The sequence below is a fragment of the Salmo salar genome, chromosome ssa24 (genome assembly GCF_905237065.1).
Source record: "Salmo salar chromosome ssa24, Ssal_v3.1, whole genome shotgun sequence".
In the NCBI taxonomy this organism is placed as follows: Eukaryota; Metazoa; Chordata; class Actinopteri; order Salmoniformes; family Salmonidae; genus Salmo; species Salmo salar.
In genome coordinates this window covers 17,431,158-17,448,562 of record NC_059465.1, presented here as the reverse complement: position 1 = coordinate 17,448,562, position 17,405 = coordinate 17,431,158, and the positions used below count along the sequence as shown (strand labels likewise).

Genomic DNA, 17,405 nt, shown 5'->3' with positions numbered 1-17,405 from the left:
ACGAGCTTGTCCATAATTAATTTTTTCGGATCAAGCTTCTACCCCTGCAAATGATTTGTTTTCTTTCACATTTTTTATCCTCATGAATTATATTATTTAAAGTTCTTTGAAGATGTCTAACACTATTCAATCTCAGCCGTTCTGTTTTTGCCAGGGTCAACTTAAAAATGTGGGGTTAAACTCTGGTTGGCCATTTTGATATTGAAACCTGGAGTTTTGGAGGTGTGCAATCAGTAAAATCAACGCAACCCTGGATTTAGTTATATTATTATCAGCTCTGTTTTTTCATATATTAACACGATGGTCTCTGTAAAACGGGAGAGAGAACTTGACTTGGAAGACGATGAAGGTAGTTAACGATTTCAAACCGTGTATAACCTAACGCAAGCTAGTAACAAGCTGTTTTTTATTTCCAAACCTATATATTGTTTGTTTGCTCAGTTAGCTAGTTAACCTAAATAACATTGTTGGTAGGTAGCTAGTTCTAGCTGACTAATGTATTGTTAACTAGCTAAGATCCCAGCATCAAAAGTGTCCATCTAGCTTTGCATCAGCAGATGTCAAAATGCTATACAGAAACCTAGCCTAAATCTCCAAACAGCAAACAATGCAGATGTAGAAGCATGGTGGCTAGGAAAACTCCCTAGAAAGGTGTGAACCTAGGAAGAAACCTAGAGGGGAACCAGGCTCTGAGTGGTGCCCAATCCTCTTCTGACTGGGCCGGGTGGAGATTATAAGAGTACATGGCCATTTAAAGCCAAATTGTTCTTCAAGATATTCAAATGTTCATAGATGACCAGCAGGATCACATAATAATCACAGTGGTTGAGGAGGGTGTAAAAGGTCAGTACCTCAGGAGTAAATGCCAATTGGCTTTTCATAGCTGACCATCCAGAGGTTGAGACAGCAGGTGTGGTAGAGAGAGAGAGTTGAAAACAGCAGGTCCAGAACAAGGTAGCACGTCTGGTGAACAGGTCAGTTGAAACTGGAGCAGCAGCACGACCAGGTGGACTGGGGACAGCCAGGTAGTCCTGAGGCATGATCCTAAGGCTCAGGTCCTCTGGCAGGGAGAGAGGGAGCATACTTAAATTCACACAGGACACCAGATAAGACAGGGATGGGTCGGGGGACACTGTGGCCCCGTCCGACGATGCCCCCAGACAGGGCCAACCAGGCAGGATATTACTTTGCCAAAGCACAACCCCCAAACCACTAGAGGGATATCAACTTACCACCAACCTACTACGCTGAGACAAGGCTGAGTATAGCCCACGAAGATCTACTCCACCACACTAGCCCGAGGGGGGCGCAAAACCGGACAGGAAGATCACGTCTGAGACTCAGCCCACTTCTATGGTATATTGCCGATCGCACAATTTAATGTGCATCCCGCCACCTACTGTGCAGGGTGAAAACAGGATTCCCAAAGAAACGTAACAAAAAATTAACTAAACGAACCAACTTTTCTGTTAAAAAATAAAATGGATCTGATCCCTACACAGGCTCAAAGGGAACCTGGGAGGGCTGGTCTTCTGGAGCCAGTACCCCTTGCAAGTCTTCCGATGTAAAATCATTTTGTCCCAAAAACATTTCTGCCGCAGCCACAATAATGTCCAGACTTGTGCCGTACAGTTTATAACTGTGGCAATGAACACCACAAAATCCACCTTTATCTTTTGACTGGCAGCAAACATTTACTACAGGCTGTGGTGCATCCAATACCATATCTTCATTAGCTTCACTTTTCTCAATTATTTGAATTGCCTCCGCTCTAACTTTTGCCACCTCAATCTCCTTCACCCTTACAGGGCACTCCAGGAACCCGGGATCATAATCCCCACCACAATTGCAACACCGTTATCCTTCTACACACCGTTCTTCAGTATACTCTGTCAGGACTGACAGACTTTCATATTTTTCTCCGTTCACCCAGCGTGTCAGCGCCGGGCACCAACCACACCAGGAATTAACTTCAGGTATTCAGCCTGAACATCGGTCGTCACCCCTGAGATGACTCCTTTGACGGGTGCTCTACTCCGAAGTTCAAAACACAAAACTTCTGTTCGGATTCTTTTGTGGCTCAGTGCAATCTTCCTCTGTTCTTCAGAAATAGAATTCATCAAAATAAGACCACTCCTGGTCACTCTGACAGACTCCTTTTCCCAGGGCATATTTCACGATTTTCAACTCCTCAAATGGGTCTCCCACATATGTATCCTTACTCAACAAACGCATCCCAACAAGAAGCGATTCATTATCATACATACACATATCCTCTAATTTCATTTTTGTTCCAGTTTTCACTACTACTGTTGGCCTTCAGAACATTCGTCTTCACCAACTTTGCTCGATGCGTTGCTTGATTCGAACAAGGCATCCACTTCCGCCATCTTTCTTCCAACAGGAGTTGAAGTATCAACTGTGTTCCTGTCATGACATTGCACATGTAAAAAAAAACTACATTAAGACACATTGGAGCCTGTGTGAGAAATGGGGTCCGAAACGATGATGTATATAATCCCTGGATTGCTGATGCTATGTATTGGCTGTTGAGAGGCTTTAGTCACCGGTCGGCCATATTGGTACTCCCCAGTAGGAGCAATCCTCCATAGGAATGAATAGAATTATACATTATTTCAGTTAAATGTTTTAAGGACAAAAGTACATGTATTTAAGTGTTTGTTTTGTTGTAGTGGGGACAGTAACATAAATACTTTAAGGAAAATGTGTTATTTGTTTTTATGTTAAGCTCACATCGCAGTGCTAGCTGTGCCACTAGAGATTCTGGGTTCGAGTCCAGGCTCTGTCGCAGCCGGCCGCGACCAGGAGACCCATGGGGCGATGCACAATTGGCCCAGCGTCGTCCGGGTTAGGGGATGGTTTGGCCGACAGGGATTTCCTTGTCCCATCGCGCACTAGCGACTCCTGTGGCGGGCCGGGCGCAGTGCACGCTGACATGGTCGCCAGGTGTACGGTGTTTCCTCCCAACACATTGGTGCGGCTGGCTTCCAGGTTAAGTGGGCATTGTGTCAAGAAGCAGTGCAGCTTGGTTGTGTTTCGGAGGACACACGGCTCTTGACCTTCGCCTCTCCTGAGTCCGTTTCTAGGGTTTATACATATCAGGTTGGAAAACGTAGCCACCGTCATTGAGGTACATTTTCCAACTCATATCTCGCTCCGGCTCCACGGTGTCTTACGCTTCGATCACATTGACAGCGTCATTGCTTTTTGGTATACCAGAATTACACTAATTTTCAATGAAACGCAGCGTTTGCCTTGCAGCTTTGCAGATGCAGTTTGCAGTGTGTTCGGTGGGGTGCATACCTATGCGTAGATGGCTTGACAGAAATTGTAGCAGAAGGTAAATGTTGAATTTTTGTTGCATACATATCCAGATGATGCTGCGTACTATTTTGCGCAATGACGCTGTCGGTGTGATCGAAGCGTTAATGTAACCATGACTGCGTTCCGAACTCAGCGCAGTTCAAGCGTAATGGTATAGTATCTTCTGGCAACTTCTAGCTAAGTTAGTGTTAGCCGGAAGCCTTTTGTAAACAGAAATCTCTGGTGTAACGTAGCTCATGTTAGCTAGATACCTACGATTGTTGTCATTGCTAGGCATCAAATTAGCGAGTTACACTGAATTGTTTGTTGACATGTTCTTTGTCTTATAGCTACAGTGCCTGTGAAAGTAGGCCGTTCATCCGAGGATCGCAGAAGTCGCCACTGTCCCTACCTTGACACAATCAATAGGTAACGTTAAACGTCCACTGGTTTTAACACTGAATGTGTAATATTTGTCATTCACCTCTAACACCTTTGTCTTCAGGAGTGTGCTGGACTTTGATTTTGAGAAGCTGTGCTCCATCTCGCTCTCCCACATCAACGTCTATGCTTGTCTCATCTGTGGGAAATACTTCCAAGGTAAAGCATCCAATACTTCAGATTAACGTTGTTACCTCCCTCCCTACCTAAGAAATGTTCAGAAATGACTTGACCTCGGCCTAAACTTGTGTGTGTGTCTTCCAGGTAGAGGTTTGAAGTCCCATGCCTATACTCACAGTGTGCAGTTCACCCACCATGTGTTCCTCAATCTGCACACACTTAAGTTCTACTGTCTGCCAGATAACTATGAGATCATTGACTCATCGCTGGAAGACATCACGGTGGGTCCACAGAGATGGGTTTGCACACATTAACCCTGTAATAAGAAAGACCATTTCAGAGGTGTCAGATGCATTAATTCAAACATGCACTTATTAAATGGTGCTAAACCAATAGTTCTGAAATAAAGTTGAACAGTTTATGTTCAGCCATGGTTTGTGCAATAATGGAGGTGGTCATATATTTTTGTTCTTTGTGTTTAGTATGTACTGAAGCCCACATTCACCAGACAGCACATCTCTGGATTGGACAAGCAGGGAAAGCTGTATCGAGCCTATGATGGCACCACCTATCTGCCTGGTATAGTGGGGCTCAACAACATCAAGGCTAATGACTACGCTAATGTGGTGCTGCAGGTAAGACTGTTATCCACCACAGAGTATCCACTGGTGAATCAGACCTCTCACCATTCACATGCTGCTAAACCTTTTCCTGTGTGATGATCATCCATGTGACTCAGTTGGTAGAGCATGGTGCTCGCAACACCAGGGTTGTGGGTTCGATTTCCACAGGGGACCAGTACAAAAAATGTATGCACTCAAAGTCGCTTTGGATAAGAGCGTCTGCTAAATTACTAAATTGTAAAATGATTATTGGGAACTGTCTTTAACCCTTCAGGCCCTGTCCAATGTGCCCCCACTGCGGAACTACTTTCTGGAAGAGGAGAATTACTGCGGTATCCGTAGGCCACCTGGTGACATCATGTTCCTGCTGGTGCAGCGATTCGGTGAGCTGATGCGCAAGCTGTGGAACCCCCGGAACTTCAAGGCCCACGTGTCGCCCCACGAGATGTTGCAGGCCGTAGTGCTGTGTAGCAAGAAGAACTTCCAGATCACCAAGCAAGGCAGGATTTTATTATATCACATTCATTTAGCCCGAGAGCCTTGTTTCTCAAGAACAAAATGTTTTTAGTACAGTAAAATGTATGTGTTGCCCTTTTGTTGCAAATAAACAAATCTGCTGATTGGTCTCTGTCCTGCAGGGGATGCTGTGGACTTTCTTTCCTGGTTCATGAACGCTCTGCACGGTGCACTGGGAGGAACCAAGAAGAAACCTTGTGAGTGGGAGGTGGAGGGGACTGATGACTGGGGTTGAGGGAGTGATGTTGGGGAAGGATATGACTTAATCCTTTTTCATTGTCCTTATCAGTCAGTGTTGTCTGCCTCACTGTACAACCTGTGAGATTAACACAGATATCTCCCTCTTCTTTCCCATCTCTCGCCTATTGCCAATGTAGCAAGCCTCACCAAAGTGTTCCAAGGTTCCATGCGTATATTCTCCAAGAAGCTTCCTCACCCAGATTTGGCGAGTGGCTTATTGTCAGACCTTTGTAAAAGGAAGACTGCATCATTGTATCAAACTTTAAATCTTTACCTGTGAATTCATGACTTCAATATGATTACATATTTTAAAAGCTAAATTGTTAATGTTACATGCCTTTCTCTCTCCAGCCACCAGAAGAGAAGGTGGCTCTGCTGTTGAAGGAGGAGTACCAGGAGGAGATGTCGGAGTCCACCTTCCTCTTCCTGACCCTTGACCTTCCCACAGCCCCACTGTACAAGGATGAGAAGGAGCAGCTCATTATCCCACAGGTCCCCCTCTTCAACATCCTGGCCAAGTTTAACGGCAACACAGAGAAGGTACTGCCCTCAAACTCCCACTTACATTAGCTCAGAGGATCAGCACTCCTATCTTCAAGCCAACCATCTCTCCCACCAAGTTAAATGAAAAGTAGCCTCAGAAGCAGGCTAGATGGAAACTAGTGATGCGTTGCCACTTATTAAGCCAAACAAATATTTTGCATGGATTGCTCTACCAACAAATGTTGTTTCTGACCATTTTTCTGACTTGCATCAAGCTAGCTAGCATAGGTTACAAAACTGATGCTGCATAGACTATTAAAACAAAAGTGAGTGTTAACAGCCAGCGCTCCCATCCTAAGCAAAATCTTTCAAATGTCGAGTCAACGAGACAAGATTTGGAAGGATGACCTGTGAGACTTCAGCTTCTGTTTGACATAATCTTAAGTGCTTTATCACCTCTTGATTTTCCTCACCTCTTTGCCCTTTCCTCTGGTCCCTTCACACTCCTGTTTTCTTTTAGGAGTATAAAACCTACAAAGAGAATTTCCTCAAAAGGTTCCAGTTGCTCAAGCTGCCTCCCTATCTCATCTTCTGCATCAAGAGGTTCACCAAGAACAACTTCTTTGTGGAGAAGAACCCCACCATCGTCAACTTTCCCATCACGTAAGATACTGTCATACTTTCCCCATGTACTCAGTGGTAATTTAGCATCATGCTCAGCCTGATGATTTCATGTCTGTGTTTTTGACTCCTTGCATTTGCTCCTTGACCAGGAATGTAGACCTTCGTGAGTACCTGACAGAAGAGGCACAGGTCACAGAGAAGAACACCACCTATGACCTGGTAGCCAATGTGGTGCATGATGGGAAGCCAACTGAGGGGGCATACAGAATACATGTCCTGCATCATGTAAGTGACAGCTGCATTTTCAGGACTTTCTCCTAGTGTACTCTAGTGGTGCACATTTGCAGAGCTTTAGATGTGCAGTATTTTATGACATTGTGAAATAAATACTTGTCCTGTTCAGTTATTGGTGCTAATGTGTGCCTTTTGTTTTTGGTCACTGAAGGGCACTGGGAAGTGGTACGAGCTCCAGGACTTGCAGGTGACAGATATCCTGCCCCAGATGATCACACTGTCAGAGGCCTACATTCAGGTAAGCTCTATTGTGTCACATTGACCACTGATTATACCATATGCTGTTCTCTAATTTACAGGTTTATGTCTAGATAAGTTCCTGACTCCCTGTAACTGTCAGTTGTGTTGATGTGTGGTTCTGTGTTCCAGATTTGGAAAAGAAGAGAGAATGAAGATGACACAACTAACCACACAGGGGCGTGAATAAGGCATTGAAAGATTGATTGTACAGGAAAGAGATGTCACATGCCGGCCAGTGGTCAGACGAACCCCAAAAAGCCACTAGAGTGGAACTGGACACTGTTCAAGATGACCTCAGGGTAAGTCCCCACCACATGAGGGACCAGGACTTTTTATTGGTGGATTTTGGATAGAGAAAACAATGTCTACTAAACTTTTAACTGTAAATGGTGGAATAAACCAGCTTTGAAATGTCTGTTTCCAGTCATTAATATTATGATGTTTTACCTTTTTGGATGAAATGTATTGAATCTTTGCCAGAGTTGGGTCTTTTATTTGTGAAACAAGGAAGTGAAATAAAATGTTGACATTACCAAATAGTGAGGGTTGCAAAAGAATGTTCCTATTGTAAGCATTATAGGATAAATACTCACATGTACATTTAGTTGGATCACAAAAATGAAATCTAACAATTGTACATTAAATGAAGGTAACGCATTATTAAAATGTTCACAAATTTTTTCAAGACACTTTGCCACTTTCATTTACTATGTTCTTCCTGATTATGACTGATTTTATATGAAGATACTATTACCTACCTTTATTACAACAACTGAAAAGTCACATTTCAAATGTAAATTGTTATACTTGTGGATATGTGCTTAAATAGGTCCAATATTATTTAAAGTCAATTATTTACATTGCTTGACTAAATTACTTACTGTACTCATAACAGCCTACCCAGTGCAAATCAAACCTGACATCAAATCATTTCAGTGCTACAACAGCCTACCAGAAGTGAAAATCAAGGAATTAAATATACAGAAATTTTACTCCAAATTGCTCAGTGCAATATCAAATGACCTGTAAAATGAAGTTTTCAAAATATTTAATTTCAACTGTGGCAAAGAAAAGTCAAAGGCAATACTGCAATCAGTAACAAGTGCAATACTAAAACATATTTGGCAGTAGATAAATCATCAGCTTCATCCATGGAGGGAGAACTCAGTGGTTCTCAGCTCTAGTTCCACATCAACTTCTGGCAGAGGGCTACCATCTGGAGTATCAAAATGAAAATAAAACTGGATCAGAAATAAGGTAGCAAAACATTGGTGTGGGTCGGGTTGTTTTTCAGACAATACACCACGGCAGACATGACTTGTATTATATTTTAGTTTACTTATAGCTTAGGTTGTATTAAATAAGACCATGTCCCAGTTTCCCAAAACCATCTTAAGGCTAAGTTCATTAGAACCTTCGTAGGAGCATAGTTAAATCGCCAAGCTGTTTCCCAAAACCATTGTTAACGTTGCACTTAATCTAAGGAAGTCGTAGCCTGCCTCAGACCACTCGTAGAACAGCTACAGGCGTACTCAAATTTGTTGGCATCCCTCCACAAAAAGCGATTGCACAATTCTCTGTAATAACTTGAAACTGACAAAAGTAATTGGCATCCACCATTGTTTATTCCATATTTAATATAAATCAGACTTTGCTTTTTTTATTCCACATATTGTAAATAAAACAAATGGCATAGAGAAATTATGGGACCCATAACCTTATATTTTGTTGCACAACCTTGAGGCAATCACTGCAATGAGACGACTGCACCTGTTAACAGGTAGTTTGGCCCACTCTTCCTGAGCAAACTGCTCCAGCTGTCTCAGGTTTGATGGGTACCTTCTGCACCTGTTAACAGGTAGTTTGGCCCACTCTTCCTGAGCAAACTGCTCCAGCTGTCTCAGGTTTGATGGGTGCCTTCTCCAGACTGCAAGTTTCAGCTTTTTAGATAGGATTCAGAGCAGGACTCATAGAAGGCCAGAATAATCCAATGTTTTTTTTAATCCATTCTTGGGTGCTTTTAGCTGTGTTTTGAGTCATTATCCTGTTGGAGGACCCATGACCTGTGACTGAGAGAACGTTCTGACACTGGGCAGTACGTTTTGCTTCTGGATGCCTTGTTAGTCTTGAGATTTCATTGTGCCCTGCACAGATTCAAGGCACCCTGTGCAAGGCGCAGCAAAGCAGCCCCAAAACATAACCAAGCCTTTCATATTTCACCTTTATTTAACCAGGTAGGACAGTTGAGAACAAGTTCTCATTTACAACTGTGACCTGGCCAAGATAAAGCAAAGCAACACAGTTACACATGGGATAAACAAACATACAGCCAATAACACAATAGAAAAATCTATATACAGTGTGCAAATGTAGTAAGATTAGGAGGTAAGGCAATAAATAGGCCATATTGGCAAACTAATTACAATTTAGCATTAACACTGGAGTGATAGATGTGCAAGTAGAGATACTGGGGTGCAAAAGAGCAACAATATATAATTTGGGGAATGAGGTAGTTTGGGTGAGCCTCCATGTTTCATTGTCAGTATGGTGTTCTTTTCTTTGAAAGCTTCATTATTTCATCTGTGATCATAGAGCTGATGTGACTTGCCAAAAAAGCTTCCGTTTTGACTCATTCGTCCAAAGGGCCTTCTCCCAGAAGGATTGTCAATATGCATTTTAGCAAATTCCAGTCTGGCTTTATGTTTTTCTTTCAAAAGTGGAGTCCTCCTGGGTCTTCTTCCACGGAGCCCACTTTCGCTCAAAAAGCGACAAATGGTGTGATTAGAAACTGACGTACCCTCACCTTGGAGCTCAGCTTGTATCTCTTTGGCAGTTATCCTTGGTTCTTTTTCTACCATTCACACTCTCCTTCTGTTCAATCCGGGGTCAATTTTCCTCTTGCGGACACGCCCAGGGAGGTTGGCTACAGTTCCACGGACCTTAAATTTCTTAATATTTGCAACTGTTGTCACAGGAACATCAAGCTGCTTGGAGATGGTCTTGTAGCCTTTACCTTCACCATGCTTGTCTATTATTTTCTTTCTGATCTCCTCAGACAAATCTCTGGTCCATGTTCAGTGTGGCGTTCACTGTGGTGCACACAATGATACCAAATAACACAGTGACTACTTTTATCCATTTAAATAGGCTGAATGACTGATTACAAGATTGGAGACGTGTGATACTAATTAAAGAAACGAATGTTTGAAATATCCCTATAAATCCAACTATTTATATTTTCTAAACGGTACCAACAAATGTGTCCAGGCTATTTTAGAATAAGCAAGATTTCATCTCTTTTCACAGCTTCTTTGCTTTATTCTATGACATGATAAAATAGCTTTTAATTTCATCACTTTTCAGGAGCAATTAAGCATTATTTCAATGAGCTGTAAGGGTACCAGCTATTGTCGTTAGTTTGTCGTTAAATGCTTTTATACACAGAAGCTCTTCGCTAAACATGGAATCACATGGTTTATCCGTCTCTGTGACCGCCAATAAAAAAACTAAGATGAATAAAGTTGACTACAAATACAAAGGTGCCAATGTCTTTGCAGTAACGTACAGTATAACATATTGAAATAGCCTACATTTCATGTTCAATCAGTTATTAGTAATGTCTTTGCAGTCGATACAAACAAACAACGTACAGTATAACATACTGAAATAGCCTACATTTCATGTTCAATCAGTTATTAGTAATGTCTTTGCAGTCGATACAAACAAACAACGTACAGTATAACATATTGAAATAGCCTACATTTCATGTTCAATCAGTTATTTTGCTACTTGTGGGCTACTGTCTAATTCATCTCAATATTTCATGATGTGTAGCCTAGCAAGCGCGCAATAATGTGCCAAATCGGGTTATTTAGTGCATTTTGATTGGGTAAGCATTATAATTAGCCACCTCAATATTTACAGCCGTAGGTGGTAATATCTCTCTAGGAGCTGATCCGGCAGTATTGTGAAATCATTCTAAAGTTAAAGATTTGAAAGGAGAAACCTGATCTGAGAGCAGCACTCCCAGTATCGACACACGCTCCAACGACGCACTTAGCGACCGCTCTCTCTGCATGGTTTTGGGAAACGCATGTTACATCTACGATCGTTGTAGAAAAGATGCATCGTTAAAAACACTTTCTATCGCTATTGGGAAACCGGGCCCATGGCAGATCTAGTTTACTTACGCCACACCCCTGAGCAGTTTTCAAGTCTCTGCAGATGTAACTTGGTCCCCAGGTACACTGGTTCTTCCCCAGAAGATGCTGCTCTTTCACAGCAACACACATATCAGCTCTCTGGAGGACAAAGAGATGTACACTGAGTGTATAAAACATTAGGAACACCTTATTAATATTGAGTTGCACCTCCTTTTGCCCTCAACAGCCTCAATATGTCGAGGGCATGCTCTGCAAGGTGTCGAAAGCGTTCCACAGGGATGCTGGCCCAGTTTGACTCCAATGCTTCACACAGTTGTGTCAAGTTGTTTGGATGTCTTTTGGGTGGTGGACCATTCTTGACACACATGGGGAACTGTTGAGCGTGAAAAACTCATAACCCTGTTCAAAGGCACTTAAATATTTTTCACCTTTTGAATGGCACACATACACAATCCATGTCTCAAGGCTTAAAAATCCTTCTTTAACCCGTCTCCTCCCCTTCATCTAGACTGATTGAAGTGGACTTAAAAAGTAACATCAATAAAGGATCATAGCCTTCACCTGGTCAGTCAGTCATGGAACGAGCAGGTGTTCCTAATGTTTTGTACACTCAGTACAAAGTTTTGTATCGTCAGCTGATATACGTTTTTTACACTTATTTTATTTAACTAGGCAAGTCAGTTAAGAACAAATTCTTATTTACAATGACGGCCTACACCAGCCAAACCCGGATGACGCTGGGTTAATTGTGCACCGCCCTATGGGACTCCCAATCACGGCCGGTTGTGATACACCCTGGTTCGATTCCAGGCTGTATGTAGTGAAGCCTCAAGCACTGAGATGCAGTGCCTTAGACCGCTGCACCACTCTGGAGCCCATACTAACTAAGACAAGACTCAGTCACCTTACACACAATCAAACCACTTGTCACTGGGACAGTGGTCATGGTTAGTAATTAGAAGAAGTGGTCTGGGGATTATAGACACTGTAGAGTCTGAGGAGGACCCTCTCCTACGGCTGGATGGGTATGGTTTAATTACCTCGCATGTATCCGGAGCATCCATTTGGCTTCCCAGAACCTTCTGTAGCCTGGGACCGTAGAGTTTGGTGAACATTTCACACTGGATAGAACACAAAGACAGGCACAATGAAACTGACGTCAATGCTTTAAACACAACTGAAAGCTTTTTGTTATATCTTATGGTGACTACAGCACAGAGCACTATATTTAGGCCTATTCTCCTTCTACTGGTAGTAGAGGAAACTTGCGTAAGCTCTGAGGGGCTTCTCATACACTAAATAAACATGTCGGGGCTAAGGGGTGGATGTAGCATAGGGGCTGGGCAGACCTTGGGGATGGCATTGGGGTGCTGCAGGCAGACAGACTGGAGGAAAGAGGAGGTCTGAGATTCAGTGGCGTTGAGACCCAGGTGGAGCCGGCTCAGAACCGCCAGCGTACGGCAGGAATCACAGTCAGAGGGGAGGGGCATCTCTGGAGAGGAGGGTCAGGGTTACAGAGGGCTACAATGTGGAAGAGCAGTGCCAAGGGAGACAGAGATAATCTACAGATCAAGGAGAGCATGAACGACGAGGGAAGAAGAGGAGAGAGTAGAAAGGAAATGTGTAGCCCACAGTCATATCAGTATGAGACCACACACATATAACCTTATGATTGAAACGAGAGCTCTGGTCTGACCAAATCACCCCACTCACCCATGCTGGGGGTCTCCTGGAACAGACACAGGTGCAGCAGGGCACAGATGGAGTGAGGGGCGGCTGACGACAGGAGGAAGTCAACAATCTCCTTTCCATACTTGTTGATGAAGTCCTCACACTGGTCTTTGTAGCTTGCAGGCAGGAGGCCACACACCTCACCCATTAGCTTCACTATGGCATCCTGTAAGGGTCAAGAGTGTCCAACAAAATGTGCCTGTGTGTTAGTGAGTGTGGACACTTGTGAGAAAAATATAGACTTATTGAGAGAGTTACCTCAGTCCTCTCTGTAGGCAACATGCTCTCCAGTTTCTTCATAAGATAAACACAGAAGGTACACTGTGGGCTGATCTGCACCTAGAGAGGAGATCAGCTGGTGAGAGAGCATTCAGTGCAGACAGAAAAATTACAAATCATGCAGAACTAGAAAAACACATTGACAAACAAACAAAGAAGGGCAGGGAAGAGACTTCCGTTCCTAGACTGTCCAAAAGTTCAGCTCTCACACTCACCTCTGGGCTGGTGCCTGAGTCGAGTACAGCATTCGAAAGATCAATGTCAGTGAAAGTGGGAGGAAGCGGTTCAGGCGCTCTTCTCTCTGAGCGGACAGCACACAGGCCCAGAACCATACACGTCTCGCCTGGCTTCTACAGATATGAAGGAGAAAGACAATTGATAAGCCCTTATGTTATAGAATAACAACATTATTGCCCATGATACAATGTAGGAACATTTTTGGATGGTTACGTTGTAAACCAGACTTCCCTTTCTCTGCATGTTTGCAGTTCTCAGGCACTCACCAGTATGCCAGTGAGGTACTGGAGGGCTTGGGGCAGGTACATATGCACCTGGGATATACAGTGGCTTTGAGCCTGAACTATGGGGAGGCGCAGACACAGGGCATCCAGGGTGTTCTGGATCAGCTCCTAAACAATTAACATAGGTACATATACAGTTACAGTACACTATTGGTGGCTCACTTTGTTGTGGGGTGAGATGCACAATGACATGTGAATTTGACATCCTTCTAGTAGACTTTGTTTCAAGCGCAGAGTTCAACATAATGTAGTCTCTGTTGACTGTACTGTAAGGGAGATGCTGCAAGATATGGTATTCTATATTTGCACAATAAACAGGAACTGAAAGATGGGGGGGGTGAGATGGGAACAGTAAACGGGAACTGAAAGATTTTTTTTGGGGGGGGGGGGATGGGAACAGTAAACAGGAACTGACTTTCCGGTCACTCTGGCTACAACGATAAAATGAGAGAAGACATACTTCAGCAGAATGGGTACTCACCTGGGTGTCATTGTTGGAGATCATGTTTGTGAATAGCTCAATGATCTGGCTGCAGTCTGCGCAGATGTCAGTTGTCTGGTAGATGGGGAAGGTCAGAGGTGAGAGGTCAGCGAGTAACTATCAATTAACATTTTCAGTCATAACCCCATACATCTCTAACCTAACAACCACATGCTCTACAGTTCAGGTATGGAATCTCTGATGAAAAAATGCACACCACAACAACTGTCTTTCTGAAGTTGAAAAATAACTTGTTTCTAGTGTGTGAAAGCACAGGCTTGGTGAAACAGGCTTGGTGTTACTAGAAATATGTGGCCAAGATATGGAGTTTTCTATAGATGTGATGAATGCTTTATGAACCAAATACTGGGCTATATTCCCTAGAATAGAGAATACAAGTTATACAATTGGTAACTGTTAACAGGGGACCACTTGAGTTAATTGGTGTAGTTTCCATCAAACCTGGTCCTGGAGGAGACATGTTTGATCTGTTGGTTTCACACATACAGTCATTTATATATCTTACTGAGGACAGCTGTGTGATGCCCAACTTGGGCCTGGTAGGCTCACCGATGACCATGGTCTCACCTGTGAAGATCCCACAGAATAACCCACAGTTTAGTTTGTTAGTATAAATAAAAGTTGTTAACTAGGTCAGATGCAGACTTTAGTACGAGACATAATTTCTATTCAGATATTGGAACAAGGCACTAGCCTGGGTGCCAGTCTTGTTTCTGTTCTTTTGCCAACAGTTATGTTTCCATTAACTTGTCCAGAGAATAGTTTTTTTTCCTCGCCATTTTGAAAGTTTGCATAGAAAATAGATGCGACAATTGCCTGCTTGGGTGCGTTTCCATTTACATATCGTGCGTTGATAAAAAAATAAAAATTAATTAAACAGCTGGACGTAATGACGTCACACCTAAAAACAAAAATCCGCAAAAACCTAGTGTTGATTAAAAATGTTGTGGTTGAAATGTTTCCATTACACATTTAAGCAAATTGCGCATTAATAAATTGGCAACAGCCTGTATGCCCTCTCACCTATCTTCATGTTTAAGGTAGCCTGCGAAAGCAAACATGGATAGAATGCAATTGACTAAGATTTGCCATATTGTAATAATTGTGCCAATGTATCGCCACAGTCCGTGCAATGGTGAAACTTGCACTCTTGTATAGCTAAAATAATTGAATGGTGAAACTTGCCAATCAGAAAAGCAAAGCGATTCTGGGATTCTTAAAAGTCAGGACAATTATTGTCCTGCAAATAAACATATTTATATATGAAAAAATATGATTTTGCAAGCAGTAGACATTAAGAATTAAGTGTGGAGTGGAGCTTTATATACTGAACAAAAATATAAACACAACATGCAACCATTTCAAAGAGTTAAAGTTCATATAAGTAAAATCAGTCAATTGAAATAAATTCATTAGGCCCTAATCTATCGATTTCACATGACTGGGTAGAAGTGCAGCTATGGGTGGACCTTGGAGGGCATAGTCCCACCCACTTGGCAGCCAGGCCCAGCCAATCAGAATTAGTTTTTCCCAACAAAAGGGCTTTATTACAGACATAAATACTCCTCAGCACCCACCCAACCAGATGTGGAGGTCCTGGGCTGGCATGATTACACGTGGTCTGTGGTAGTGAGGCCGGTTGTATATACTGCCAAATTTCCTAAAACGACGTTTATGGTAGAGATATTAACATTAAAATTATCTGGCAGCAGCTCTGGTGGACATTCCTGCAGTCAGCATTCCAATTGCACCCTCCCTCAAAACTTGAGACATCTGTGGCATTGTGTTGTGTGACAAAACTGCACATTTTAAAGTGTCCTTTTATTGTTCCCAGCACAAGGTGCACCTGTGTAATAATCCTTCTGTTTAATCCTTCTTGATATGCCTCACCTGTCAGGTGGATGGATTATCTTGGCAAAGGATAAATGCTCACTAACAGGGATGTAAACAATTTTGTTTACATTTTAGAGAAATAAGCTTTTTGTGATTTTTTATTTCAGCTCAAGAAATGTATACCATTCTGTTAAGAACCAGACCGCATCATGTCCCAAATTTAAAACAGGCCTAATGTATTGCTGCAATAGTTGCAGCGAATATGGTATTCTATATTTGCACAGTAAACGGGAACTGAAAGATGGGGGAGGAAAGGTGTGACACCAGAATACTTTTTTCATATTTACCTATATCTCGGTCTACAAAAATGGGAGTTGCATAAACAGACTGGTATACTAATCTGGCAAGAACCAGACCGCATCATGTCCCAAATATTGAACAGGCCTAATGTATTCTACGTTTCGCAAAGAAAAACCCACTGGGCATAGACGTCAATTCAACGTCTATGCACGTTGGTTCAACGTAATTTTGTTGAGTTGATTTCACCAGTATGTGCCTAGTGGGAATGAAGCAAAATATCTTCCATGATCTGGCATTACTAATTGAAGAAAAAAGCACTGTGGTCAAAATCTGAAAATAGCACGACTGCTTCATAGCGCAGCTTTAACTGATGTATTTGTGCAGAATCCAGGTCTAATTCTGTAACTGTTAATATATAGTGACAGCGACTCGTTAGACAATGAAGGGTTTGCCAAAAAGACTGTAAACATAGAAGAATATATATGAGCTAGTCAAGTAACTACTTACCAATACAAAAAGATGCCATGAAGATCAAGACAATAAATTGTAAAAACGCCATCGTAAGGGAGGACAGAGAATGATTTACAGTCGGCCCTGTATAAAAGTGACCGTAGTATGATCTTTCCGATGGCAATGAGTACGGAAGCACAGATTAGTGACGGAATAATGCGTTTAGGCCATAGAGTTAGATAAAGGACTCTAGTGCCCCAAAGCCTATTAACATAGGCAGCGCCATTGAGGACTTTCATAATTTTGAAATTGTCAACTGGGTGGGACTTCATATGACAGCGTTTCCCAAACTCGGTGCACGTTTTGCTTTTTGCCCTGACACTACACAGCCGATCTCAAATGATCAAAGATGTATGATTAGTTGACTATTTGAATCAGCTGTGTAGTGCAAAACCGAGTTTCGGAAAACCTGACCTATGGGTTAAGGAAGGATCACATAATTCCATCCGTAGCCAATTAATTATGCTTGTGAGTTAACATTCCATAACTTCAGGTGGCAGTAAATTGCCAATCTTGGCATTATACCTGTTCCAAAAACTAATTCCAGGTGGTAGTATTCACCGGTTTAGTTTGTTTACCAACTCATAGAAGTAGTAGAAGAATAAAATGGACTACTTCAAAATGGAAATGGCCTCAATTGCACTGCCCGTATACTTACGGA

General features: G+C 42.5%; 2 protein-coding genes across 2 annotated transcripts; one reads left to right on the top strand and one right to left on the bottom strand.

Moving 5' to 3' along the window:
* Positions 1-97: 97 nt before the first annotated feature.
* Positions 98-7,320, top strand: LOC106585262 (U4/U6.U5 tri-snRNP-associated protein 2). The gene is made up of 13 exons (XM_014171294.2): positions 98-349; positions 3,675-3,753; positions 3,830-3,924; positions 4,030-4,166; positions 4,368-4,520; positions 4,783-5,008; positions 5,147-5,221; positions 5,402-5,469; positions 5,616-5,804; positions 6,268-6,410; positions 6,521-6,656; positions 6,817-6,903; positions 7,035-7,320. The coding sequence occupies exons 1-13, from the start codon at positions 301-303 to the stop codon at positions 7,086-7,088; spliced, it is 1,491 nt and encodes a 496-aa protein (XP_014026769.1). The 5' UTR covers positions 98-300; the 3' UTR covers positions 7,089-7,320.
* Positions 7,321-7,382: 62 nt separating this feature from the next.
* LOC106585263 (prosaposin) lies at positions 7,383-16,955 on the bottom strand. The gene is made up of 11 exons (XM_014171295.2): positions 16,742-16,955; positions 14,607-14,668; positions 14,081-14,155; positions 13,582-13,707; positions 13,294-13,428; positions 13,058-13,138; positions 12,782-12,965; positions 12,418-12,560; positions 12,109-12,189; positions 11,096-11,206; positions 7,383-8,121 (listed from the first exon to the last, which is right to left on the bottom strand). The coding sequence occupies exons 1-11, from the start codon at positions 16,791-16,793 to the stop codon at positions 8,086-8,088; spliced, it is 1,086 nt and encodes a 361-aa protein (XP_014026770.1). The 5' UTR covers positions 16,794-16,955; the 3' UTR covers positions 7,383-8,085.
* Between the last annotated feature and the right edge of the window lie 450 nt (positions 16,956-17,405).

What these genes read in the sequence shown, in the direction of transcription:
- LOC106585262 (XM_014171294.2), top strand. Translation starts at nt 301, where the DNA reads ATGGTCTCTGTAAAACGGGAGAGAGAACTTGACTTGGAAGACGATGAA. An exon ending in TACCTTGACACAATCAATAG is followed by an intron (nt 3,754 to 3,829) that starts GTAACGTTAAAC and finishes CTTTGTCTTCAG; the next exon opens with GAGTGTGCTGGACTTTGATT. An exon ending in CTGTGGGAAATACTTCCAAG is followed by an intron (nt 3,925 to 4,029) that starts GTAAAGCATCCA and finishes TGTGTCTTCCAG; the next exon opens with GTAGAGGTTTGAAGTCCCAT.
- LOC106585263 (XM_014171295.2), bottom strand. Translation starts at nt 16,793, where the DNA reads ATGGCGTTTTTACAATTTATTGTCTTGATCTTCATGGCATCTTTTTGT. An exon ending in CCAGGAGACCCCCAGCATGG is followed by an intron (nt 12,561 to 12,781) that starts GTGAGTGGGGTG and finishes CCTCCTCTCCAG; the next exon opens with AGATGCCCCTCCCCTCTGAC. An exon ending in ATGCTCCGGATACATGCGAG is followed by an intron (nt 11,207 to 12,108) that starts GTAATTAAACCA and finishes TTTGTCCTCCAG; the next exon opens with AGAGCTGATATGTGTGTTGC.